The sequence below is a fragment of the Cherax quadricarinatus genome, chromosome 88 (genome assembly GCF_038502225.1).
Source record: "Cherax quadricarinatus isolate ZL_2023a chromosome 88, ASM3850222v1, whole genome shotgun sequence".
NCBI classification, from domain to species: Eukaryota; Metazoa; Arthropoda; class Malacostraca; order Decapoda; family Parastacidae; genus Cherax; species Cherax quadricarinatus.
In genome coordinates this window covers 268,182-295,731 of record NC_091379.1, presented here as the reverse complement: position 1 = coordinate 295,731, position 27,550 = coordinate 268,182, and the positions used below count along the sequence as shown (strand labels likewise).

General features: G+C 37.0%; 2 protein-coding genes across 2 annotated transcripts; both read right to left on the bottom strand.

Annotated features, from left to right (window-relative positions):
- SpdS (Spermidine Synthase) lies at positions 1–27,468 on the bottom strand. Its single transcript, XM_070103795.1, has 8 exons — positions 27,387–27,468; positions 13,423–13,558; positions 8,470–8,590; positions 4,049–4,144; positions 3,517–3,697; positions 2,259–2,341; positions 1,837–1,983; positions 1–764 (listed from the first exon to the last, which is right to left on the bottom strand). The coding sequence occupies exons 2-8, from the start codon at positions 13,551–13,553 to the stop codon at positions 621–623; spliced, it is 903 nt and encodes a 300-aa protein (XP_069959896.1). The 5' UTR covers positions 13,554–13,558; positions 27,387–27,468; the 3' UTR covers positions 1–620.
- On the bottom strand, positions 18,376–27,453 carry LOC128698550 (protein timeless homolog). The gene is made up of 2 exons (XM_070103794.1): positions 27,392–27,453; positions 18,376–23,119 (listed from the first exon to the last, which is right to left on the bottom strand). The coding sequence occupies exon 2, from the start codon at positions 23,094–23,096 to the stop codon at positions 18,999–19,001; it is 4,098 nt and encodes a 1,365-aa protein (XP_069959895.1). The 5' UTR covers positions 23,097–23,119; positions 27,392–27,453; the 3' UTR covers positions 18,376–18,998.
- Positions 27,469–27,550: the final 82 nt, after the last annotated feature.

The following is a 27,550-nucleotide window of genomic DNA, read 5'->3' as shown; positions in this document are numbered from 1 at the left end:
AGTCTCCTTGCCTTTGCTCCAGATTCTCCACAACCACGATGCTGTAAACACTAACTCTAAGAACCTCATCTTTTGTATACAGTTCTACTGTCTTCTAATTATGTCCTAGAATCTGTATTGATAAAGCCACTGGATGATGAAACGTCTACAATAAAGATATCCAGATGTTGCACATGTGTCTTAACTTTCGACTAAAATTATTGAAAATTTATTTCATACTTTAAGACAAATGAATGAAAAATTGGTCTAGTTTAACTTGAACTGCATTATTCCACCCAAATAATTGGGAATCTAATCCAAGTACGTAGCAAGATAGATACATTCGAGCTTTAATACTAAAGTTCAAGAATTGGACAGATCTACATTCACAGAACTTTATCAAGCAGTGTGCACTTAGTCATCTGAATTCTATACCACTCATAAATAATATGCAGACTAAGTCATTTAAATATATAGATATATGCATAAACCACTTGACTGTAAAATGTTCTAAAGATAAATTTATGTAAACAATGATGCTCATGCCATACTGTTAGTCACATAAAGAGTTAAACCATTAAAAGTATAAAGAATCACCCGAGTATTAAAAAAGTGATACCATGTTTTTTGATCATCTTATCCTAGCTGACTTCTCTGAGTGTGTTCTTCATAAAAGTGGGCATCACAAATGAGGCTCGGTGAAGTTCAGCATTATAGTACTTAAGTGAGAGCTCGTTTGCCTTCTCATCATCCCATACAGTCACTGGCTCTCTAAAGTTAGTAGCCTGCAAAGAAAAAACACTGTAAGCAGGCTTTAAAACTTATACCATACATTATTATATTTCACACCAGAAAGCTATACCTGTATCAGTTCATATAGAATCTTTATCATTCATCACATACACTGATTTTTCTAGTACGCTTTAATCATTAATGTAACAATATAGCAATCATATAGATCAATAGCTAAGCTGAAGGCTTCCAGAAGATTGAACAAAATTTGATTCTCACAACAGAGAACCTAGTAAAATATGAAGGGCAGTCAGTAATCTTTCACTTTAAACAAATTACACAATTCATTCAGGTACTGGAGGTAGCACTAAATCTGTAAGGTCATACAACATGAACAATACCGTATTACAGTGGTTGGGCTTGTTATATTCATAGACTATGGTTCCAGTCCCCATCCATTCTTCTGTTTATTACATCTTGGGATTACGAACTATATGGGTTTGCAGGCATAAGAATAATTGTATCATGCCAGGGTAAATGAAAGGCAATCAGATATGATCCAAGAAAAGGTACCCTGTTTACAATTTTTTGGATCAAGAGCCATTCCTTGGCATTAAGGTCTAATCCCATTAGATACAAAGCAGTGCCATTTTTCATGTACCAGCTGAAGAAGATAAAAGGCTACAGGACTGATGTAAAATGTAGCCACAATAAGAGCTCTATACCCGATAGAATAAAGTAATGTAACAGAACTAAATAACAGGAGACGAAACCAAAGAACTTGAACTGCTGGGTTTAGCGCTTAGTTCTGTTTGTAATAATAATAAACTACTGTCAAGACTCTTGCTATATTATAATCAAAACTAAGCGCTAAACCCACCAGGGTCATATAGAGCTGTTGCTATTAGAGTGTTTGTCCAAGACGAAACTAAATTACTTGAAAAAGGGGAAGGAAAGTGGCAATATATTGAAAATCCTTCCACAAAATTGGAAAATAAATTCACTATTTAGTTAACCTTCCAAATGCATCAGGAAGAGAAACTAAAGTTAACAAGCGAGGGAAAGGCAAAGATGGAGAGAGAATATTCATATTTCACTTCATTTAAGTGTGAAATTTTAACTTACAAGATTTTTACTGCAGAGAATGAAGCCAATCTGCCCTGAAGGATAAGTTGGTGTGCATGTATAAGCATATTCCACTACAGGGAAGATTTTGCGGCAATTTTTGACTAAGCGGCTAATCAACTTGGCATGAAGCCACATGCTCTCCCCCTGTAAAAACAAACATTTGTATTCCTGGAATGAGCTTAACTTATCATATTAAATAAAACAACAAATCCTGTTAAATACCAAAAACAAATTTTGCAGAATAGGTCAGTCTTATGTCATAAAAAAGGGCCCTCAATGTGCTTACATGATAATACTGTCTCTTATGTGACAACACATGTAAATAATTACCTTACTATAAACAAGTGATGGAATCTCAGTTTGTCTTAGGTTACTGTGCTGTATATATTAACAAAGATGTCACATCAGAAGGGACAAACCTGGCAGCAGAGGATTCCTCCATCAGCTAACTTGTGCTTCATCCGTGAGTAATAATCCTCATTGAAGAGGGAGGCTGCAGGACCTGAAATATTTGCTTATTTTAACCTTTTTATTGGTATCTCTAAAAATGGTAGCATACCCATTACATACAAAAGTGATATGCGTGTCACCCTCACAATGTACTACATCTGATATGTGTACTCATAGGCAACAAGCACCAGTTCTTGGTCCCTTCTAACCCACTTTATCAAGCAATGAAATGTCTCAAAAACCATGAGCTTCAACATACAGTATTTATATTTGAACAATAAATGGCTTAGAGGATTTCTGCTCTCTCTCTCTCCCATCCTGCTATAATTTATATTATATAACTACATTCTTTTTTGGGTCACCCTGCCTCGGTGGGAGACGGCCGACTTGTTGAAAAAAAAAAAAAACTACATCCAGTGTCCCATTCGTTCTTTCATCTCCAGTGTGTGCCATGAGGTTCAACTCTTTTAGCTTCTCCTTAGAATTCAGGTAGTAAATCTCTAGACATTCTCATATATATATGTATCTGATGAGGCATGGATTCCATGCTGGTGATAAATACAGTATATACTCAAAATCTGACTTACAAAGATTTTTGTTACTATGGCATCTGTCTCCTCACTAAGGTAGGATGACCCAAAGTAGGGAACACATAACTGTCATTCATTTAATAGCTAGCATGCTCTAAATGCACAGATATCACAATTCAAATGACTCTCCAGTATGTAACATAGCCACTTATCCAGAGTGCACACATTATAAGTACTTCCCACCTTCAGAGCTCAAATTTGACTACCCAGTTTCCCTAAATCTATCTATAAGTGTTACATGATTCATACTCTAAAAAGTACAGTATATCAAATTCCACAAACCATATGTCTCCACTCACTCCAATCTAACACACATGCTTGCTGAATGCTTAAGCCTCTAATGTTAATACCTCCTTCACTCTTCTTCCCTTCAGCCTTTGCTGGGACATCTATCCTTCATGAATGAGATGTAATTACCGTCAAGGGAGGGTAGCTCCAATTCCTTGAACCTGACGCCCTTCAATATAAAGACAACTCCTAAAAAGCTAAGATTTAATGTTGCTTTATGTCATTATTTAATTCTTGGCTCCTTGATCCCTCAGATTCCTGATGATACAACAATGAGAGAGCTCTCTCATACTTGTCAGGTCCAGCCTTTCTGTAAATGCATATGATAAAAATACAAACTGAATCTTACCATCTTTAGTATTCTCTTCATCAACACCGACCACAGGATCTGATGCATCTGTGATTATCACATCAAACTTCTCTTCTGTCTTCTCCAGGAACTCTGCACCATCTCCAGTATGCAACACCAGTTTAGGGTTAGAGAATCCACAGCCCAGAGATGGCACGAAAGTCTTGCATGCTTCTATCACCTGCATATTTATTTATTAAATAAAAATAAATAACACATATACATATGTAATAACAGATGCTTACAATAAAATATCAAAGCTTTGGGAAGGGATCCGCTGTATAGCCCTTGTGGCTTAGCGCTTCTTTTTGATTATAATAATAATAATTTGGGAAGGGAGAGAATTGTTTACTAATTGAATAATATTAACAATGGCCTGTTTTAACAGCACAGCATTGTTCAGTACAAAACATATATTGAATTATACACACAATATTTATATACATATAAAAATAATTAGATATGGAACAAAATTAATGTGACGAAAAAGGCCTTACTGGCTCTCCATCAATTAGAAGAGCAAAGAACTTACATCAGCATCAATCTCACACTGGACGATCTCCTCTACCAGTGGGTGTTTGGCCAACTCCCGGGCTACTCCTCCATCCCCTCCACCAACAATGAGCACCTGTAGTAAATGTATCGTATTTAAAAATTGAGACAATAACATCGAGCTACAAACCTGGAAAGAAAGTCCTCTATTCAAAATTTGTCAAGGCCAAGATGTTAACTATCATAATTCCAGTTTAAATCAACATTATCAATATACAGTGGAACCCCGAATATCGACCGTAATCTGTTCCAGAAGGTTGGCTCATATTTGAAACAGCCTAAATTTGAAGCCATATTTCCCATAAGAATTAATGTAAATACAATTAATCCATTCCAGACACCCAAAAATAATAAAAAAAAAATTGTAAAGTTTAACTCTAGTTTTACACACACAAAACAATAATAAATAAATATAAATATTACATGTACCTTTATTGAAGACTCTTGCTGGCATATGGAAGGGTAGGAGGGGAGAGGAAGTTGGGGTTATTGTTTGGAAGGGGAATCCCCCTTCATAATGACTTCAGGTAACAAGTCCCTCTCTGGGGTTACTTCCCTCCCTGCCTTCCTTCCACACTCCCTGTTTCCATGCTACACTCCCTGCCTCCCTTCCACACTCCCTTTTGCAACATTAGCTTCCTTGATTTCTACTTTCTTTGCCAGGATGGAAGTGATTGTTGATTTGGATTTCCCATACATCCTGGCAAGTTCTAGCACTCGAACACCACTCTCATATTTTTCAATAACTTCTTTCTTAAATTCCATTGTGTTTCTCACTTTCTTTACCAAAAGGCTGGCACTCTGAGCCCATGCTGGCTTCTTTCACAGTCACACTTTATAAACAAGCACAAAAACCAAAGAATTTTACAGAAATGTTTGGATGAACCAGCAGAGTATGTGCTTGTTAACCAAGAGACACAAGGAGACTGACTCACCTATGCGTGGCATCCTGGCGGGCTGACACGTATAATACAGATGATTTATGAGGCACCGGCCAAAATACAGAGCAAAATAAAACCAGCCTAAATACGAATCGGCTGATAAATGCAGGGGCCGATATTCAGGGTTCCACTCTTTATATATAAACACACTGTGTGTGTGTATCAGTTTATATATATCCTAGGTAGTAGGTTGGTAAACAGCAACCGCCCAGGGAGGTACTACCGTCCTGCCAAGCGAGTGTAAAACGAAAGCCTGTAATTGTTTTACATGATGGTAGGATTGCTGGTGTCCATTTTTCTGTCTCATAAACATGCAAGGTTTCACGTACGCCTTGCTACTTCTACTTACACTTAGGTCACACTACACATACATGTACAAGCATACATATACACACTCCTCTGGGTTTTCTTCTGTTTTCTTACTAGTTCTTGTTCTTGTTTATTTTCTCTTATCTCTATGGGGATATATATATATATATATATATATATATATATATATATATATATATATATATATATATATATATATATATATATATACTATATATATATATATATATATATATACTATATATATATATATATATATATATATATATATATATAGTATATATATATATATAGTATATATATATATATATATTTTTTTTTATTTTTTTTTTATTATCACACCGGCCGATTCCCACCAAGGCAGGGTGGCCCGAAAAAGAAAAACTTTCACCATCATTCACTCCATCACTGTCTTGCCAGAAGGGTGCTTTACACTACAGTTTTTAAACTGCAACATTAACACCCCTCCTATACTATACTATATATACTATACTATATATACTATATATATACTATATATATATATATATAGTATATATATATATATATAGTATATATATATATATATATAGTATATATATATATATATATATATATATATATATATGTATATATATATATATATATGTATATATATATATATATATATATGTATATATATTTCTTCTTTCAACACACCGGCCGTATCCCACCGAGGCGGGGTGGCCCAAAAGAAAAAACCAAAGTTTCTCCTTTCAAATTTAGTAATATATACAGGAGAAGGGGTTACTAGCCCCTTGCTCCCGGCATTTTAGTCGCCTCTTACAACACGCATGGCTTACGGAGGAAGAATTCTGTTCCACTTCCCCATGGAGATAAGAGGAAATAAACAAGAACAAGAACTAGAAAGAAAATAGAAGAAAACCCAGAGGGGTGTGTATATATATGTTTGTACATGTATGTGTAGTGTGACCTAAGTGTAAGTAGAAGTAGCAAGACGTACCTGAAATCTTGCATATTTATGAGACAGACAAAAGACACCAGCAATCCTACCATCATGTAAAACAATTACAGGCTTTCATTTCACACTCACTTGGCAGGACGGTAGTACCTCCCTGGGCGGTTGCTGTCTACCAACCTACTACCTAGGATATATATATATATATATATATATATATATATATATATCCTAGGTAGTAGGTTGGTAGACAGCAACCGCCCAGGGAGGTACTACCGTCCTGCCAAGTGAGTGTAAAACGTAAGCCTGTAATTGTTTTACACGATGGTAGGATTGCTGGTGTTTTTTCTGTCTCATAAACATGCAAGGTTTCAGGTACGTCTTGCTACTTCTGCTTACACTTAGGTCACACTACACATACATGTACAAGCATATGTATACACACCCCTCTGGGTTTTCTTCTATTTTCTTACTAGCTCTTGTTCTTGTTTATTTCCTCTTATCTCCATGGGGAAGTGGAACAGAATTCTTCCTCCGTAAGCTATGCGTGTTGTAAGAGGCGACTAAAATGCCAAGAGCAAGGGGCTAGTAACCCCTTCTCCTGTATATATTACTAAATATGAAAGGAGAAACTTTTGTTTTTCCTTTTGGGCCACCCCACCTCGGTGGGATACGGCTGATGTGTTGAATGAAAGAAGAAGATGTATATACATACATATACATACATATATATACATACATATATATAATGTATATATATGTATGTATATGTATGTATATGTCGTGCCGAATAGGCAGAACTTGCGATCTTGGCTTAAATAGCAACGCTCATCTTGCCATATAGGACAAGTGAAAATTTGTGTATGCAATAATTTCGCCAAAATCATTCTGAACCTAACGAAAAAAATATATTTCACTGTGTTTGTTTAGTATTAAATTACTGTAAACAAATAAAAAATATATTTAGTTGGGTTAGGCTAAAATAAATTATTCTTGTTATAATAAGGTTAGGTAAGTTTTCTAAGTTCCTTTTGGTGCAAAATTATAATTTTTTACATCAACATTAATGAAAAAAATATGTTTTTAAACGTATAAAAGAAAATTTTAGAAAGGACTTAATTTTAAATGAGTTCTTGCTAATCGACCAGTTTTACATATTCGGCATGACATATATATATATATATATATATATATATATATATATATATATATATATATATATATATATATATATAATATATATATATATATATATATATATATATATATATATATATATATATATATATATATATATATATAATATATATATAATGTACAGTGCTAGTCACAGCATTATGCAGGGTGAGCGCCCCAGCATAATGCAGTGACGAAAGTCAAAGGCCTACCATACAGGGGTCTCTTTTTTCGTCAGTGCTTTATGCCGGGTAGCAGCCATTAGCATGACATCACAGCCTGCCGCCACACTCCACAGTGACTCCTCAGTGCTCACGTGGCTGCCATGGCGAGAAGAAGTGTTGTACTTTTGTCTCTCATCCGCCCCATCTTTTGTCCGGTGTTCCCTTTGGTTTTGGGGCTATACATATTTGAGTATGGGTTAAAGTTAGTTTTTAACACCTGAAACAATAGCTCAAATTATAGGGCTTCACAAAGCTGGGCACCAGACATAAGAAATAGTGAAGAATGTTGGTGTGTGTGAGTGTTCAGTGTGGAACTGGGTGCAGCATTTCAAGGCTAGTGGCGGTGTTGAGTTACCGTCTGCCAAACCTTGGCCTGGCCCTTCAAAAAAGATATCTGTTTGTACCTTAACTGTGTTAAAGAAGCAGTTAGAGAGTACACCTAAGATAACCGCTAAAGAGTTGAAAGAAAAGAGCCCACATCTTCTCTCAGAGGTGTCTGGAAGAACTGTTAACAGTAATCATCACCAGGTTAAGAAACCGATCCTCTCTAAGCTACAGAAAAAAAACGTAGGCTGGATTATGCAAAGAAATATCTTCACTAGACTCCTCAACAGTGGTCTGAAGTACTTTGGAGTGATGAAGCAACCTTCACCATCACTTGTAACCGTGGGGGACATGTGTACTGGCCCAGCTGGTTTAAGCTAAAATTGTGTCTGGACTACCATGCTCCATGAAGAAACTGGACCTCAAGCATATATTTATTTCTAAGCAATACAAGTTAAGAAAAATTTACCTTCTTAGGTCTAGGATGAGAGTTGATGGGCAGGAATGTTATCATTTCTTGGTAAGAAGCCTCATCCCTCTCAGTGAACTGGATAGCTCCATCCAGTACTAGCATCTTCCCATAATGAGTACTGCAATGTACCAACTTATTCTATGTAATTATCAGCACTGGAACATCCAAATTGTTACAGAACAAACATTTATTTATTGTATGTAAACTCATAAAGGTCACATAGTACCTGGGAAACAGGATTTAATTAGGTTTAGTTCAAAGAAGAGTAGGGTAGTTCCAGTTCTTGGCTGAAGAGTCCTTTACTAGCATCAAGGCAACCCTATTGAAGATTATTAATTTATAGCACAGTATCATAATGTTTATGTAAATTCAGAATGAGATGCAGAGTAGTGGAAGCTACTGATGAATTTAAATATGTACCTGGAATATATACGTATGTGCCAGAGAGGAATTGGTGCAATAGCAATTTAAAATAAGAAAAGGGTTTGTGAAGGATTATGGTTTCTAGATCCTGGTTGACAAATATCCCATGTTAGAATACATGATGGCATCATAAAAGTCACATGTGATATATTAGCCAATACATTGAATAAACTGAACCTGTGACTGGTTTTAAAGGTTTTTCTACCTTCATAGCCTGGCCTTGGGTCAAATTTGTCTGGTACTTGCATGGCTAAGGTCAACCAGGCTGTTGATGTTGGTAGCAACAGCCATCACAGCCTAGTTAGACCTGGCACTTGGCAGAGATACTGGTTGAGTTTCCTCTTGAAAACTTCTACATTTGTCCCAGCAATGTTTCTGACATCTGGTAGAATGCTGAATAGTCTAAGCCCATAGACATTGATACACTGTTCTTGTATTGTGCCCACGGCACCCCTACTTTTCACTGGTTCATTTTATACCTCCTCCCATCTCTCTGCCTTCAGTTTATGGTAGTATTTAGGTTTGGGACTGGGGCCTTAACACATTCCACATGTTATTATCATGTATTTCTCTCTCTTTCCTCCACTAGAGTACATATTCAGGACAGATGTTCCAGGTAATTTAAATGCTTTACTGGCTCTATGCAGGCCATAACTGACTTATATCTGTTCTAGCCCTGATATTTCTCCTGCCATAAATGGAGCTGTTAACACTGAACAATACTTAAAGAGATCATAAGTAATTTGAAAACTTCTCTTTAAACTTGCTGTTTTCCTGACTTTGTTGACATTTGCTTTGTTGTGTTTTTTAACCCTTTGATTGTCGCAGGCCCCTTTCTGAAACTCATTCTATGTCGATAAATTTTTGGAAAAAAAAAAAAAAAAAAAATTATTTGTTCTTATGAAATGATAGAGAATCTTTTCCCGATGGTAATGACACCAAAAGTATGAAATTTGGTCGAAAATTCACGGAATTACGCTCCCGTGAATAGTATAACGATCTCGGCGACATATACGCATCGGCGATTTTGCCGACTTTGAGCCGTTTTTGGCCAATTCCGTTGTTCCAGTTGACCAAACTCATAGCTATTTCTTTAGAACTCCATTTTTTCTATGTGTTGAGTACAAGAAACCGCCCATTTACCGATTTGAACTACCCAATAAAGTGGTCAGAAATTGGCAATTTGGCCAATTTCATGCAAATTAAAAAAGATGCCAATTTCAAAACAGGGTCCAGAATAAACAATGTAGACATTCTCGGCACTAAAATAACATATCCTCTGTTCATTAGTCACGTCTCTAGGCCCCTCTTATATTACTACTGCTTTCTATTTTGATTTTTTATTCATACATAAAAATACAAAATTTACTGGTATGCAGACTACTGCATTATTGTAAAAATGGTATAAATAATATCAGTGCACTAGTGAAAGAATATTAGATTCCCCAGTTGAAGTGTATTGGACGTGTGGTGTGATTTGCTTACTCCTGAACATTGGTAAAAATCGAACATTTCTGCTACTTTGAGCTCAATTTCAAGGTCGTTTTCATCGTGAAAGTAATCAAAATCATCTCTATTTCTGTAATATGTTTTCCATTTTATGACCTGAGATTAGAAAACGAGAATACAATGATAAATACAGTGGACCCCCGCATAACGATTACCTCCGAATGCGACCAATTATGTAAGTGTATTTATGTAAGTGCGTTTGTACGTGTATGTTTGGGGGTCTGAAATGGACTAATCTACTTCACAATATTCCTTATGGGAATAAATTCGGTCAGTACTGGCACTTGAACATACTTATGTAGTGAAAAAATATCGTTAACCGGGGGTCCACTGTACTATATGAAAATACACCTCAAAGTCAACGTTTTAATCCAGAAAAACGGTCATTTTGTTTTTTCATTACGCACTGCGTGCTGCAGGATTTTTTTATGTGGTGAACACTGACCACACACATCCATTCTCTCACATGTGGGCCTACCAACTTTCTCCCACTTGATTTGAAGCCGCTGGAATTTACGCTTATAAATAAGTCAGAAACAGTGGTGCGTAAGACGTATATATACAACCGAAACAGTCAAAGGGTTAAAGGTTGGGTCAGCCAACATGATTACACTATGGTCTTTCACAAACTTCTTTTGTTCTATTTGGTGAGACTCCTGCATTATGTACACAGTGCCTCTTTTGAGTTCCTCATTCTTTCCATACCTGAGAAGTTGGAATGTATCATCACTGAATATCATTTTATTCCCCTCTGCCCACTGGAAGACTTTGCATATATCCTCTTGCATTTTTCTGTGTTATCTACCAAGGTGACTTTCATGCTTATTTTGGTATCAACAAAATATTAAGCTATGACTAGTGCTCTTATCCTTGTTTGTTATGAGGATAAGAAACAAGAGACACCAGGACCATAACTCAGGGCATTGAACATTTTATTCTGCTAATGATACTGTTCTGTTTACTACTACTCTTCTGTGTGTTCCATTTGTCAGAAAATTGAATATCCATTTGGACCTCGTTTTACTTGTCACTTCATGATTACATTTGTCAAATTCCTTCGTGAAATCCATGTAGATTACATCTACATTTTGGCTTTAGATTAGATGTGTTATGAGCCACTAGAGGTGCAAATGTTGATGTTACATAGATTAAACACCTGTGAGGCTATACAAAACTCTTAGTTTAGCTACCACATGCAGAATCATGCATTTTCATACCTGTTATCGATCTGTTGTAAAAAATATTTTGAAAAGGACTTTGCTAGCACACACCCTATTGTAATCTTATTCGATAGTAGTGTGATTATTTGGATCAAGTAGTTCATAGTACTAAACAAATAAGCCACACATAAGAGAAGGAAGCTTACGACAACGTTCTGGTCTGACTTAGACCATTTGCAAGTCATAAGCTTCTCTCTCCTGTGTGCAGGTTATTTGTGTATTGTTCCAGTCATGGTATTGTGCCTTTTTTCTTCTTTTTTTCAGAGTACTAGCTTTAGTTTGCCCAAAATGTTTTGCATAACAAGGGGTTTTCCTTACAACGTACAAAAAAGTGCAATACAAGAGGTGAATGAACACCCTGCAATTCTAGGAAGTAAAATTTAACTGACTCAATAAGACAAGTACAAATCTTTTTGGCATCCCTGTGGTATTATAAGAACATAAGAATGGAGGAACACTGCAGAAGGCCTACTGGCCCATGCGAGGCAGGTCCTTATCAAAACGACTACTACCTAAAGCTTCCCTAGAAATAACTCCCGTACCCAATGACACCAATCAAACCCAGCCCCTCCCACTCATATATTTGTCCAGTCTCTTCTTAAAGCTACCCAAGGTCCTAGCCTCTATCACCCCACTGGGAAGACTGTTCCACGCATCTACAACTCTGTTAGAAAACCAGTACTTACCTATGTCCTTTCTAAATCTAAATTTATCCAACTTAAATCCATTATTCCTGGTTCTTACCTGGTTCGACACCCTCAGTACTTTATTAATATCTCCCTTGTTTATGCCCGTCATCCACTTATACACTTCAAGGATATCTCCCCTCATTCTACGCCTCTCCAGAGAGTGGAGATTTAAAGCTTTGAGTCTATCTTCATACGGGAGGTTCCTTACACAGTAAATCATTTTAGTCATTCTTCTCTGTATGTTCTCTAATATATAGTGTAATTCTTTCCCATTTCTATGTTAGATTAACTAGGCCTTTGATACTGCTACAGATTGTTACTGCATGGTGAACAACAAGGTTAATAAAGTCTAAACCTAGTATGTATTTTATGTCCACACAAGACCTGCTAACATAGCTTGTCCATCTGTTTCCCTAATTACTGATATACAGTGGACCCCCGCCTTACGATCAGCTCCTAACTCGAACAATTATGTAAGTGTATTTTTATAAGTGCTTTTGTATGTGTATTTTTGGGGGTCCGAAACGGACTAATCTAATTTACAATATTCCTCATGGGAACAAATTCGTTCGGTAACGGCACCTGAACAGACTTCTGGAATGAATTAATATCGTAAGTCGGGGGTCCACTGTATTATCTTACCTTTCCCAGTATTAGAACCTCACCTTCACTCCACTCACTTTTTGAGTTATCCTAGGTGATTTACATATATGTTACTATGTATGATAATTTGTGTAACAGTATTTGTGTGTACCTGTACCTAAACAGACTTACACTTTGTCTGTGTGCAAGCATGTATAGCAAGCATGCTAGACACTATACCACAAGATTCCTCATTTCACAGATAAAAAAAAAAACTGCCAAATTTACAGGTTGATAAAAACACTCAGTTTATAGCTAGCTAAAAATATCATAAATACCAAATTTAACAGAAAAAGGATCACCCAATGCATAATAACTAATTTAAAGACAGACATGAGTGGGCAAGTACAGAGACATTAGAAAGCTAGATAGTCAATAACAAATAGTATACTGTATGAAGATTAAACAAATACACCAAGGTTCTAATTTCTAACAGTAAATAGCATTCCTAGATAAATTTTTCTAACCTTTCAAGAACTTGAATTTTCTGGAAGGGGCTTTGTTTTTCATGAAGAACTTGCTTGACCTGGAGTGATAATGCCTGGCCAGGCCACATAGGCGACCGCTCTGTATACCATCCTTTAAGGTTCTGATCCATCAGTCCTGAGAAAAATGTTTGTGGTAGTCTGATGTAAACACGATTAGATGGGAATGAGCACATAGTATGCAATAAATAATAATAATAAATTAATAATTTATTATACAATACTGTATTTAGTCCTGATACTGAATACAGTACAGTACATAGGAATCTTCCAAAAAACTATTTTTGAAGAATGTACATATTTTATCCAGGGACTGAATACAGTCCAGTACTGTACATGAAGTGAATTCATGCACGAGGATCAACCAAACTGTTAAACAATTATTACACAATAATAATTATTTAAGAAATCTAAATCCAGCTTTATTAGTAGTTTTACAATCACAGAGAAGCACTAAACCCATACAAGAATGAGAAAAAAAGTGTTTCAATTGAAAGAAAGAATAGGTACAATTCCTTCACTAGTATCAAGGCATCGTCCTTGAAGAAACTTCGGCTGTAGACAAAGCGCACCTTATCAAAAGACCTAATACCATACTACAGTACTAATACCATACTACAGTACTAATACCATACTACAGTACTAATACCATACTACAGTACTAATACCATACTACAGTACTAATACCATACTACAGTACTAATACCATACTACAGTACTAATACCATACTACAGTACTAATACCATACTACAGTACTAAACATAGATTTTCAAACATGTGGGTCAGGAGGTGAGGGGAAGCTGACATTAGGAATAAAGTGGCAGAATGTCATCCTACTGACCCTCAAAAAACTATGGCTGACATATGCACAAAATATGTCACATAATTTTTTAGGCAACTGGCTAGGAGTTGGCCTATACACAACAGCCAAGTTTGTGGTAAGAGATTTGGAAGATGAAGTAAACAGCTATATCAATATACCTGCTGCTGATGCAAAAATCCTATGCAAAACAATATATGTATATAAATACTGTGTGAATCCTTCCACTATTGGCAAGTGGAGTAATAAATGACTGATGGAATTTAACACTTGATAGGTGGCACAAAATAACAATAAGGCAATGTAAATATATACTACAGTACATTAACCCTTTCAGGGTCCCCAGGCCCTCTCTCAGACTTGTTCTCAGGGTCACCCAAATTTAAAAAAAAAAAAAAAAAAACATATGAAAAGATAGAGAATCTTTCCCCGATCATAATGACACCAAAAGTATGAAATTTGATGGAAAACTTACGGAATTATGAAGTCGGCGATTTTGCCCACTTTCAGCCCTATTTTCGGCCAATTCCAGTGTACTAGTCGACAAAAATCATAACTATTTTGCTATAACTCCATTTTTTCTATCGAATGAGTACAAGAAACCACCCATTTACAGATTTCAACTATCCAGTACAGTGGTCAGAATTTAGCAATTTTGCCAATTTCACACAAATTTCAAAAGATGCCAATTTCCAAACAGGGTCCAGAATAAACAAGAAAGACATTCCTGGCACTAAAATAACATTTCCTCTGTTCATTAATCACGTCCCCACGCCCCTCTTACATTCTTTTGCTTTCCACTTTGAATTTTTATTCTCACAAAAAATAGAAGATTTACCGTTATGCAGACTACTGCATTAGTGTAGAAATGGTATAAATAATATCGGAGCACTTGTGAAAGAATATTAGACTCACCAGTTGACGTGTATTGAACGTTTAGCATGATTTGCTTACTTTTGAACTTTGGCAAAAATCAAACATTTCTGCAACTTTGAGCTCAATTTCAAGGTACTTTTCTTTGCAAACCAGTCAAAATCATCTCAATTTCTGCAATATGTCTTCCATTCTATAAAATGAGACCAGGAAAACTAGAATACAACAATAAATACCATACGAAAATACAGTGCAAAGACGCTGTTTTAATCCAAAAACACGATCAAAGTTTTTTTTGTCTCATTGCACACTGTGCGCTGCAGGATTTTTTTTGGTACTGCGCACACTGACCACATAGACCCATTCTTTCATATGTAGGCCTACCAGCTTTCTCTCACTAGATTTGAGGGCACTAGAATTTAGGAATACTAGTATGTCAAAAACCCTGGTGCGTAAGCCGTACTAGTACATCCGAAACCCTGAAAGGGTTAAGTATAGAGACAGTAGTTTTAGTTTTTCACTTTCAAGGTCAGTTGCAAATTCACACACAATGATGTGTCTACCAAAAAAAATAATCATAGAAAATTATCACTGGAATATCAAATCAATGTAGCAATGAGTAAACACAACTGCTACCAAGTACTGACAAACTTCAACATAGCTTTCAGGACTTGCTATACCTTTGTTGTAAAGTGCTCAGCAAGGTCAAGTATTAATGCCACTTCTACTAGGACAGGTCCATCAAGATCTCTTGTAGTTGCTCTTTCAGAGTTGTTACTAGCTGTACTGTGCACTCCTGATAATTCTACCTAATTATTATAGGTATGAGGAAGCACTAAACCACAAAGGGCTCATAAAGGTCTCATGGAGATCCTCTATATAGTGCAAGTTTTCACAACTGTGACTGTAAAAGTACATCCAAAACTAAATATTGTATGGAAAGGTTCTAATAGTAGTTGGCATTCAGTTTTTGATTAACATTATCAATTGCATTTGCAAGAAATTGCACTATATAGAGGAGGTTTACAGAACTGGCTGTAACCATTTTTGATCCAAGGGGAGGGTAACTCCAATTCCCTGGATAAAAAGCCCTTCATTAATATCAAGACAACCCCACCCCTTCCCTTGAAAGGCAGTTGGCCCTGAATTCTTTAATACCTCTCAACACCACCAATACTGGAAGAAAGTTGACAAACTACAATACTGTACAGTATTTTGATCTGGACTGCCTATGCTGAAAACATGTTTGCCATCTGGACATTGTTGAACATTTTTTTTGTGCTTTTTGTGCCTTTTAAACAACTTTTAGAACTTGAACTGGATAGTGCAATGTTTGGCAAGACACAAAGAATTTCCCCCAATATTCAGCAGAAAGTGGATTATTGTAGTGTGTGAAGTAAGGGGTTAGAGTTAGAACAGCAATGATTTAGAGAGAAAAAAAAAAAAGCTCATGACCAAACACTAGGATATGTTAGGAAACATTTCAGTTCTGGGACCTAGGTCACGTCAAACCAAAACATTTTTTAATGAATACGTACATCCTAATTTTTACTTGTGTGTCTTTTTAAACTGTGTCAATTACCAATAATTGTGCATTAACTGTGCATGATGTTCAGTTAAGATATACAGCACTGTATTGTTCTATACAACAACACTATCAAAGAAGGCTTAGAGCAAAGAAAAAATATGTCAAAGCCTAAATTTAAAAAAAATTAATCAAGATTTTGTAAGAGTGGTTTAGAAACACAAAGTGTGTTTTAAGTCATGATATATCAGAAAGCAAAACTTTTTCAGACAAATGAATACTGAAGAACACCTTAGCTTTTAAATATGGTTGCCTACATAGTGGTAAGCTCTAGCAGTGAATCAGACAAATTTCTATGACAATACTGTACCACTGTGGAGCACTATATTGAGAACAATGTTCACAGGGAAGTGCTAAACCCACAGAGGTTATATATTGCATAGGGAATGAGAAGCAATAAGGCTTGGTCCAAGGACATAAATAGCAGCTCCAATTCCTTCAATCAAGAGCCACATAAGGTAAGGGCAACTTCAAACCCAAGTATCAAGAAGCTTTCACCAGCATCATGGCACCACCTTGAATGACTAGCATCATGACACTCCCCAACTGCATTCTGGCAGGTTTACTGATCTTTTCTTTCTGTCTCGTAAACACAACCTCTTCAACTTGTTCACAACACTTCTACCAAACTAATATATTCCTATATCCATTAGTAAATTATTCAGATTTCAGATTTGGTCACACCTTGAATACCACAATTAAAAAACAGAAGTTCTCAATCCACCACAAATGTTTCACTTAAAAATTAACTAATGTTTTACAGCCAGTGAGTCACAATAGGAACCTAACCACCTTTCATAATGTTGTTGGCTAAAAACGACTTTGTTTGTATAAGTACATATATGGAAACTGCAAGAATGCAACTCGTCTGTAAATTGAGGACCTTCCTGTACTGTTTTATAAATTGGTATAATGAACTGGTATAACTAATACCATCCAAGCTATGGAAAAAGTTTGATAATGATAATAATGTTTATTTCTTGAAGCCATACAAATAATGTATAGTAGTTAAAATTAATAAATACAACAGTAGGCACAAAAAAAGGTCACTAATTATGCAATGCTTTTCTGGGCAACTTGCAGTAAACCCTCAATATATCACACCTCTATAAAATGGACTCTGGAAAAATGGGTAATGAGATTCAAAAACAGTAGACCGAGTCCACTGGGAACAAAAAGGCACAATACCATAAATGGAACACTACACAAATAACCCACTCATAAGAGAAAGAAGCCAACAATGATGTTTCAGTCCTATTTGGACCGAAACATCGTCGTAAGCCCCTCTCCTACGTGTGGGTTATTTGTGTACAAGTCCACTGGTTACGTGTCTTTTATGGGTACTATCACATCAAAACAAACTCTTCTTTATCTACCACAAATGCCATTCACTGCTACTCACTCTTCTGTTATATGGAGCTTTTTTATTTAATTTCAAGATACAGTTAAAGGTGAATGTAGAGGACTTCCAAAAGTTTGACAGGACGATCTTTATATTCATGGAGAAGTGCTAAACATGTAGAGGTTACACAGCACCTGGGTAATGGGGGATAAGCAGGCTTCATCCACATAAGAGAAGGGTTATGTCAAGCCCTTGGATCAAGAACCTTTCACCCGCATCAAGGCACCCCCACTAAATGAAAAATAAAAATAAAATTCTGGAAGACTTATTATTTATTGAAAAATTTGGGGACATATAAAACTCAATATTAACATTTTGTAAAACTCAAAAAAACTGTCAAGAATTTAGAGAATTTAAATAATTATTCACATACCCTACTTCAAAGTAATTGTTATACAATTTTCTCAAGAAAATAACCCCTGAAAATGTTAAAACAAAGATGAAAGCTTGGATCATGTTCTGGTTTCCTCATAAATGCACTTAAATCCTTATTCTAAGTTTAAGTTTTAAATTTGTGGAATTATACAAGAGAGCTTTTAGCTTTAAAAATACTATTATATATGGCAGGAACTCTTATTCTTAATCCTCAAGAACCATAAAGGTTATTTTTAAATTAGAAGGGGAAAATACAAAAAAAAAAGAAGTTAAAAAGAACGGGGAGACAGAAAAGAAAGAAAGGTAAAAATAAAGACAGAGGCACAGAAGCCAGACACATCAGGCCCCCACATGCTATTAAAAAAGATAATTTTGAATTACTGTACTATGATTAAAAGAAATTTAAAATACAGACTTGTAGAAATTCATTACAAAAATATTATTTTATCTCAGTGCTATACATGATACAATTTGCTTTTCTACCTTCCTATATCTAGTTTAATCATTCATCATCACTGTCTATAATTGCTCTAGCTCTTGGCTTCCCACCAGCTAGTGTCATATCATCTTCAGAATCAGAGTCCAGCATCCTCCCTCTTCTAGAAACTTCTCTGACAGTCATTTCTTCATCACAGTGATCTACAGTGCCTAAAGTACCTTGATCACTGGCATGTTTGTCACTTACAGTCAACTCGGTATCTAGATGCAGTACAAGATCATGACTATCCAAGGCTGAAACATCGTCGTCAGAATCGTCGTTTATTACAAAACGACGCTTCTTTGCCTTTTTTCCATGCACAGGCTGGGTTTCCAAATTTCCATCTCTTTCTTCTTCATCACTTATATTTAATTTCTTTCTCTTTAAGGATGCTGATATTGGGTCACTGGTAGAGGAAAGGGGAATATCATCACTGGAGTGACTTCCTATCTGCTCCCTCAGCAGATGTGGGACATCACAATTATTCTCTGCAGTATTGCCTCCCAGCAATGGCAGTGGCTCAGGACAGTAGTTTTCCTTATCCTCAGGATTAATGTTCTCAGAGTCTGGAAAGTCCACATCCACAATCTTTGATACATTTTGTTTCTGAGTTTTTAGTTTGGGTTTGGCATGCTTGGACTTTGAAGATTTTGGATTTTTCGTATTTTTCTGTGCAGTTTCCTCCGTAAACTGTGAGTTTTCCACAGGTTCCAAAGGTTCATTAGCATTTTCAGAGTCAGCAATATTTCCAGATATTCCCTGCACAAGATATTGTGCTCTCTTGCGGAGTGCTACAACTGAGAGGCAGGATGGCACACGCCAGAACATCTCCTCATGACCCTGTGGAGGTCGGATCCCAATGAGTTTCAAGAGCTTGTGGAAACTTTCATTTTCCATGGCACTGGTGCAGGCTTCTGTTAAGGCAAGAACTGGCACAGGCTCAAACTCATCATCTTCCTCGCGATCATCCGCTACATCTTGCAAGATCCTCGAGAGCCAATCTACTGCTTCCTGCATGTTTGCTTCAAGAACACTGTTCAATGCTTGAGAAATCAAAGCAGGTGTGACAACAGGAGCAACATATGAAGGAGGTGGCTGTAAAGACTTTTTGGAGACAATTCTTCTGCTTGAGGACTCGTCATTGTTATCAGTATTATCCGATTCATCGCCTTCTCTCTCACTACCTCCATCGTCACTAGCTTGATTGGCAGTTAAGAAATTTTCACCCATATGTTTTCTGGATCCTTGGGATTTGCCTTTCTTGGCTCTTTTTTTATGCAGTTCTTTTCTATCTGCTACAAGACCAAGATCCAAAATCTTCTCAATGATTCGCTGCCTTGGTCTCTTTACTACCATATCATCAATGATTCTCCCTACTATATCCATAGCGTCTTTATATTTATCAAAAAGTGTTCGTAGCTCGTCTTCCTCCTCCTCAGACCACACTCTAGGTGGCCGTGGCTTAGAGGATTTTTTTCTAAACTGTTTCATATCAGTGATAAGCCCCATTTCCTTCAGTTTCTTGAAGACCATACGACGACTCCTGGTCTGACTGATGAGATTCTCCGTAATCAAGTCAATAGTATCCTTGCCTTCATTGTTTTCACCAGAAGCACACTCAAACTCCTCAAAGAGCCTCCTCAGCTCCTCCACCTCTTCCTCTTTCCATGCATGCTTCAGTGCTTGTTTACCCGAAGATTGTTCAGCATAACCACACTCAATTTCTAGAGCATCTTTATTTGTTTTCCAAAACAGCAACTCTACAAACACTTTGGTATTAGTTTCTGCTACTTTAAGGAACTTGCGAAAAATATACTTGGCAAACTTTACAATTTCTTTAGCGGATTCATTGGTAGTCTGTCGTGGATCTTCCATAGCTTGTTGAAATACACAAAACAAAGATGCCTGGAAAAATATGGCAGGTAATTTGCAGTCCCAAGCAATACGGTGGTACATCTTCAAAATGCAGTGGTTTGTGTATTCAGAATTGGACTGGTACTTTTTAAACAGCCTGGAGTATGCCTGCATCACCTTAGTGTTAGCAAAGCGGCGCACAAATTCAAGAAAATTGAACTCCTCTTCCCTGATGTGCATCAAGCTCTCCTCCTCTTCCTCTTCATCTTCCTCATCACTGTCTTCATAAACTTCTGGAGTTACTTCCTCTACCGGATTCAGATTTGCCATGAATACTTCCTGCAGAGATAAAAACTCTTCAGAGGGCTCCATATCTTGGGTGCCAAACACATTCCCCTCTGGCCACACTTCTCTCGATGACCGCATTAATGACACTGCCTCAGCTAATTCTTTATTGCGCAGCAATTTGTTTATCCTCCGCATAGCTAACTCTTTCTGTTCCTCTTCAGGTTGTTCTGACAGAGTATCAAAGGGTACTGTATCTGGAAGTTCACCTGCCTCACCCTGAACAATTGCTGATAACTCTGAGGAAATCTGATCCCAGAGATCTTGCAGTTTCTCTTCTGTTAGTTCAGTACTAGGAGCCTTTCTTGAAACAGCTTTTTTCTTAGGTTTTTTCATATGCTGCACCATAATATGCCTATTCTTTCCACAAAAGCCTTCCAAAAGCTTCAGGAAAATATGGGCTGTTTCTATTGCATCCTTGAGATAGGCTGGTGTCATCAGCAATGGGTTAAAATTTTGCAGTAGGATTAAGACCATTTCACGGTACTCTATGACATAGAAGACTTTACTCTTTAGAACTTTTGAAGATTCTCGCACAGATTCGACCTGTGACTTATCCATAGATGCCAGTGTCATGAGGAGTTCCTGATATGCTCTCAGGGCTTTGTGCATTCTCCGTGACCACAATGGTATTTTCTTCTTGTCTGTGGCCATCATCTCAAAGTAATTCTCCAAGTGTGTCTGAATGTAATGAAATATCTCAACACTCAAGGTCTCACTGACCAACTCAATTTTAAACTGATGATATCTATTAAATTCCATGAAGAATTTAATTGCCCATAGATAATAGGATTCGTCGTGCTCTTGTGCCCGTGCTCTGTTAAGGTTATCTTTCACTATGTACATAATGCTGTTATACGCACCATTTAAGAACTCGATGCAGAATTCCTGCAAAAAGAGTCTGATGGCAAGAGTTGACCTCCTTGTCATGTTGCTCTCACGCAGTGGAACTCTGTTTTTACTGTGTTTTTTGGGGCGCTTGGCATGGTCAAAGTCGAGAGACTTTATGTCAGTTATTGGCCGGTGAGAAATGAGATCACGATCACTGATGCTCTTCATGTTCTGGACATAGTATGTGCCGCCAAATCTAGAGTGTCGAGCTCCATAGTACTTCCGTCTCTGCTGCTGCTTTTTAATTGCTTCTCTTTGGCGCATCTGAAGTAATTCCTGCTCATCCTTCTCCTTCTCTGACTGTGAACGCTGTAAACCAGCCAAAGCCAGCCTTGATGCATCCTGTTCTCTCAGCATGAGGGAAATAATTTCTAGGACATGCATGCACAACTCTTGTTCATTTTCTGATGAAGCAATATAGAGAAGAAGATCTTCAAATCCAGCCAAATGTAGCGCCCACAGCACCTGGTCGTGAATAGATGCGTCATCATCAGTCCTCTTTTCCTCCTCTGGGCTAGCAGGGACAGACAGAACATTACGCACAAGGATCAAAATCCTTTCGATGAGCAGTTTGTCCTCTTCCTGTCGTTCATCCCACTCCAGCTGCAGCAACTCACCTAGCTTGCCCACTAAGACACTCCAAACCTTTTCATCTATAAATGCTTCCTTGTAACCCTGCTGCTGAGTTACCAACTGAAGGAACTGTTGTCTAGTTACTTTCTCTTCTGGAAGTTCCTCATGAAACAATAGAAGAACTGGATTGGTTAGGTTCACCAGCAGCCTGATTGCTATGTCAAACAATTCACTTTCATGACTGTGGTCTCGTATCAAGGGAAGCAAGTCCGTCTGCAGGACACGCGTCTCCCCAAGTGCACGACGAATTTCATGGCTCTCGTCGTCTTTCCTCAGGTAGCGAACTAAATCTTTGGTGGTTTCCAGACAATCAGCCTCCTTGTGATACTTGGCCCCATCGCTGTAGCCCAAGGCAGAGCAAGCAGCCAGCAGTTCTGCATGTAGCAGTGCATCAGCCATCTCTCATAGTCACCACCTAAAACCTGAAAGCACATCCAATAACCAGAAATTACAATATCAACTCACTCTAAAAGATTAAAGTTTCAAAAGGAAAATGTCTATACTATTGGCCTACAAAATATCACTTTTCTGTTCTTACAAATATTTACACAATACTCATTCTAAATAAGTCAGAAAACGAGTTGTTCGAGCAGTAGTTATTATGAGACTATCCATGACAGAGTGCTAAACCCACAGGGATCATATATGTGAAGTGGAACATAGAGTAAAATGGGAAATGGGAGGGAATCAGGTTTGATATGAAAAGGATGGTAGCTCTTCCTGGAATTAAACCTGATTACTGCTCATATAAAACTACAATCTGAAGAGAAAGGACCAGTGCAATAAAATGCAACTATAACTGACATGAATTCCCAGGTTAGTTTGTCTTTTTTTCTTTTTTTAGTGGGGGAGGGGGGCTATCCTAGGTAATTTACACATGTTATTATGTATGATAATTGTACTTTTATGTACATTCTTGGCTCTCCCACTGCTGGATCAACTGCCATTAGTACCTAATCTGACTTAACAGTGACAAAAATAAAATTACAGCTACTGAATTTATTTCTGTAAATATTTCTAGATGATGCTGGGCCCACTGTCAACTGCACAGTAATTTGACTAAATTCTTTATTATTGTAGTCCTTCATAAGAAAGTGCCTTCATGCTAACAAAGGGATCTTGATACTACAAGGATTTGGAAATAACCTCCCATGCCTTAGATCAAACCTGCTTACCTTCCATTCCCCAGGCATGGAGTGACCCCTATGGGCTCAGCTCAATGCTTTTCCATGAATATTATAATACAACAATAATAATACAGCAAATAATACAATAATAATAATATATACAGTGGTACCTCGAGTTTCGAACAGCTGCCAACTTGAACAATTATGTAAATGCATTTTTGGGGGTCTGAAGCAGACTAATTTAATTTGCATTATTCCTTATGGGAACAAATTCGTTCGGTATCGGCACTCGAGCAGCTTCTGGAATGAATTAAGTTCATAACTCGAGGTACCACTGTACAACATAGTGGTGGTGCTTATATTATTATTTTATCACATTCCAAATATCACCAAAGATGCATTTTATTAAGACATTTATCAACTAACCTCTATATGAACGAAACATTATCAGTGTAGCATACACATTATATTAATCCATTACTTAAATCATCATAATTTTGAAGTGGATATCCAAGAATAGCCTGAAAATATGACTGAAGCTACAAAAAAAAAAAAAAAAAAAAAAAAAAAAAAAAAAAGTTACCTAAGTATACGTAGATGATGATAATGGTAATACAAGGATAGGATATAATGATATTATTCAATGATAGCAATGAACCTGTGAGAGCTATTCCTAATCATTTCCTCACACTGACAAAGTGAACCTGGTTCCAATGAGGTACTCTTGACCTGGAGTCTACCTGAAGTATATTCTGAGACAACACCCTCATAGCCTGGTCCCAGACCAGGCCTCCTGGTGGATGGCCTGATCAACCAAGCTGTTGGTGGCTATCCACACACATTCCAATGTATCCACCACAACCAGGTTGATCAAGAACTGACATCATGAGGAACTTATTCAGTTTCCTCTTGAAGACAGTTGGTGTTCTTTTGGTAACTCCTCTTATGTATGAAGGACGGGTACACCTGGAGGGTGTTCTGAAGGTCAATGCCCCAGCTGCCCATGACCAGGCCTTGCCTAGTGATGATAAGTCTTGTAATTAATCTTATCTTCATACAACTTGCATTATGCTAAGCTTTTTGTATAATCTACTTTAACCATTCTATCACAACACTCTAAGAAGTGTATAATTTTGAGTCTGCTCAAAATGTATTGAATAACTATGGGCTTTTCCATGCATGACACAACCTATACTATTTAATCTTTGTAATACAATTGTATTCCATTGAAATATAAACTTGTTTTCTTACATATTACTGATGAGGAACAAAATCAAAAACAAGACTGGTCATTAACTTCCTGATTTACTTAAGTTTTTTTTAGGCACAGGTGCATACAGGTACAATTATCATACATAGTGTAAATTACCCAGGATAACCCAAAAGACAAAGTGACTAACGTATTTCCAGTGAAATCCTTGATGGTTTTTTTAATTCCTGTATCATCTATGCTGATATTCAATGAACAAAGAAATGCAAGAACATAATTCTGGTCTGGATGGGTCAACGACTTACATGGTTTAAGGGGACAATTCCAGATATTCACAGGATGAACAGTATGCCAGAAGATGCCAACAAGGCTGACGAAGTGTTGCTGGAGTCATATGGAGAGCCTGTGTTCAGTGACAAGTTGGAGTTTGAAGGTGAAAAAGCTCTCTCAATACTGTACAGTACTGAGAATGACAAAGGTACTCCTAAAACACCTGCCATTTTGGTAACACTTAAAAGTCACATCAGAACTTTTTAAGTCTACTGAAATAGGTTTGGAGATCTTAAGAAGAATATCCACAACACAATCACTGCTTTAATGTCAGTGGTGAGGTTATAGAGTGTTATAGAGCTCGAGATAGTTGTATAAAAAAATATACTTGATCTATACAGCATTCCTTGACAAGATAACAGTATTTTAAATTAGAGTATATAGTCTCTCTACAAGCAAAGCAATCACAAAAAAAGAGAGAGAGCTCTACATCACACAGTAGCTACAATATGTTATTTGTGACTAACATAACACCTGCAACAGACCCAACTCTAAAAAACACTGGCATTAATACTGTATATATTTCTGGGGCAACACTAAAACCAAAAGGGTCATGACACATCTGGGGAATAGAAAGTAATCAAGTTTAATTCAAAGAAGAGGACAGCAACTCTCATCCACTGAATCAGGAGCCCTTCACATGCATCAAAGCACCCCCCCCTTGAAGAAAAAACTTAAACACCCAGTTCCACATTTCTCTTAAACTCTTCATGATATGAAGTCAACTAAATAACTAATACTAACAATAAAAATAAAATATAAATAATAACAATACATAATCCAAAAGTTTTTCTACTCCCGGGGTCCGGCCATAGGTACAGTAAATAATAACTGTGAAAACTCCATTGTATGCACAGCATTTAAGGCAGACTTCAATACATATGTACAAGCAAAGAAGAACTAGCTAATAACATTACTTAATTATGTACAATTCAAAGATTAATATTTGGATGGGTAGGAAACCCATGCAGTGAAGTGAAATGTAAGAAAATAATACTAATGTTATAAAGTTTAAAGGTACATACAGTCAGTAAATTCAAATTTAGGGGCAGGATTAAAGAAAGACAAGGGATATAGTATAATTAATTAATTAGCAGCAAATGCAATAACAAACCCCTGTTCACCTCCAGGTAAACCTAGCAGTGAGTAGGTACATGGGTGTTAGTCAAATGTGAGTCACATCCTGGGTGAGATTGAGGGACTCCAATGGAGATAAGACCGACAATCCCCAACGACACAATGGGTTATCCTAGGTGACTAACCCTCTGTGTTAAAAATCTGAACAAAATCTCTCTCTGGCTGTTTTCAAGAGGGAGCTGGACAGGCACCTAAAGTCATTACCTGACCAGCCAGGCTGTTGTTTGTACGTTGGTTTACACGCAGCCGTCAGTAACAGCCTGGTTGATCAGGCCCTGATCCACTGCAAGGACTGAGCCGTGGGGGCGTTGACCCCCTGAACACCCTCCAAGTATACTCTCTCTCTCTCTCTTTTTATACTTTTGCATAATGCTGTACCATAACTATTGTTTTATAATTATATCTGCTTATTATTTGCAAACACAGAAATCAGTGAAGAGGCGGGGCCAGGAGCTGAGTCTCGACCCCGGCAACCACAAATAGTTGCGTACACACCATGAAGCAATTTATCAACTCATACATTTGAAAAAAGTCGGTGCCAGACCAGAATAATTTCAAACTGGGGCACCATAACCCCCAGTAACCAGGGAGAAAAAAAATGGCTCATTATCATTATGAATTATAAAATTGTGCTCCACCAGCAGACAGATGCCTTCACAAATCTAATTACACCGATGATAGGGAGAAAATTACACTGATAATGGAGAGAAAATTACACAAAGCATAATCATGTGCCTATAATTCCTTTCCAACACACTGTAATCCCAAGTATATAACACTTTACCATTGTGTGCCTATGATAAACTTGAGCTTAGTACAACCATCTTATAACTTTAAAACAAAAATTTGTAAAATAAGAAGGCTGCTAGAGAAAAAAAATCTCACCTTACCGAGAAATGGAAATTTTCGCGGGAGAATATGTTGTAGTGGTTGTTAAGGGTGAGTAAAGTTGGTGCCTCATAGAACCTTGTGAAAGTTAAGACACATGTGCAATATCTGGATATCTTTATTGTAGACGTTTCGCCATCCAGTGGCTTTATCAATACAGA

Coding starts and splice junctions, on each gene's coding strand:
- LOC128698550 (XM_070103794.1), bottom strand. CDS start 23,096: ATGGCTGATGCACTGCTACATGCAGAACTGCTGGCTGCTTGCTCTGCC.
- SpdS (XM_070103795.1), bottom strand. CDS start 13,553: ATGGATCAGAACCTTAAAGGATGGTATACAGAGCGGTCGCCTATGTGG. Junction 3,698..4,048: donor AGTGTGAGATTGATGCTGAT/GTAAGTTCTTTG, acceptor ATAAATATGCAG/GTGATAGAAGCATGCAAGAC. Junction 1,984..2,258: donor GAGGAATCCTCTGCTGCCAG/GTTTGTCCCTTC, acceptor TTGTTTTTACAG/GGGGAGAGCATGTGGCTTCA.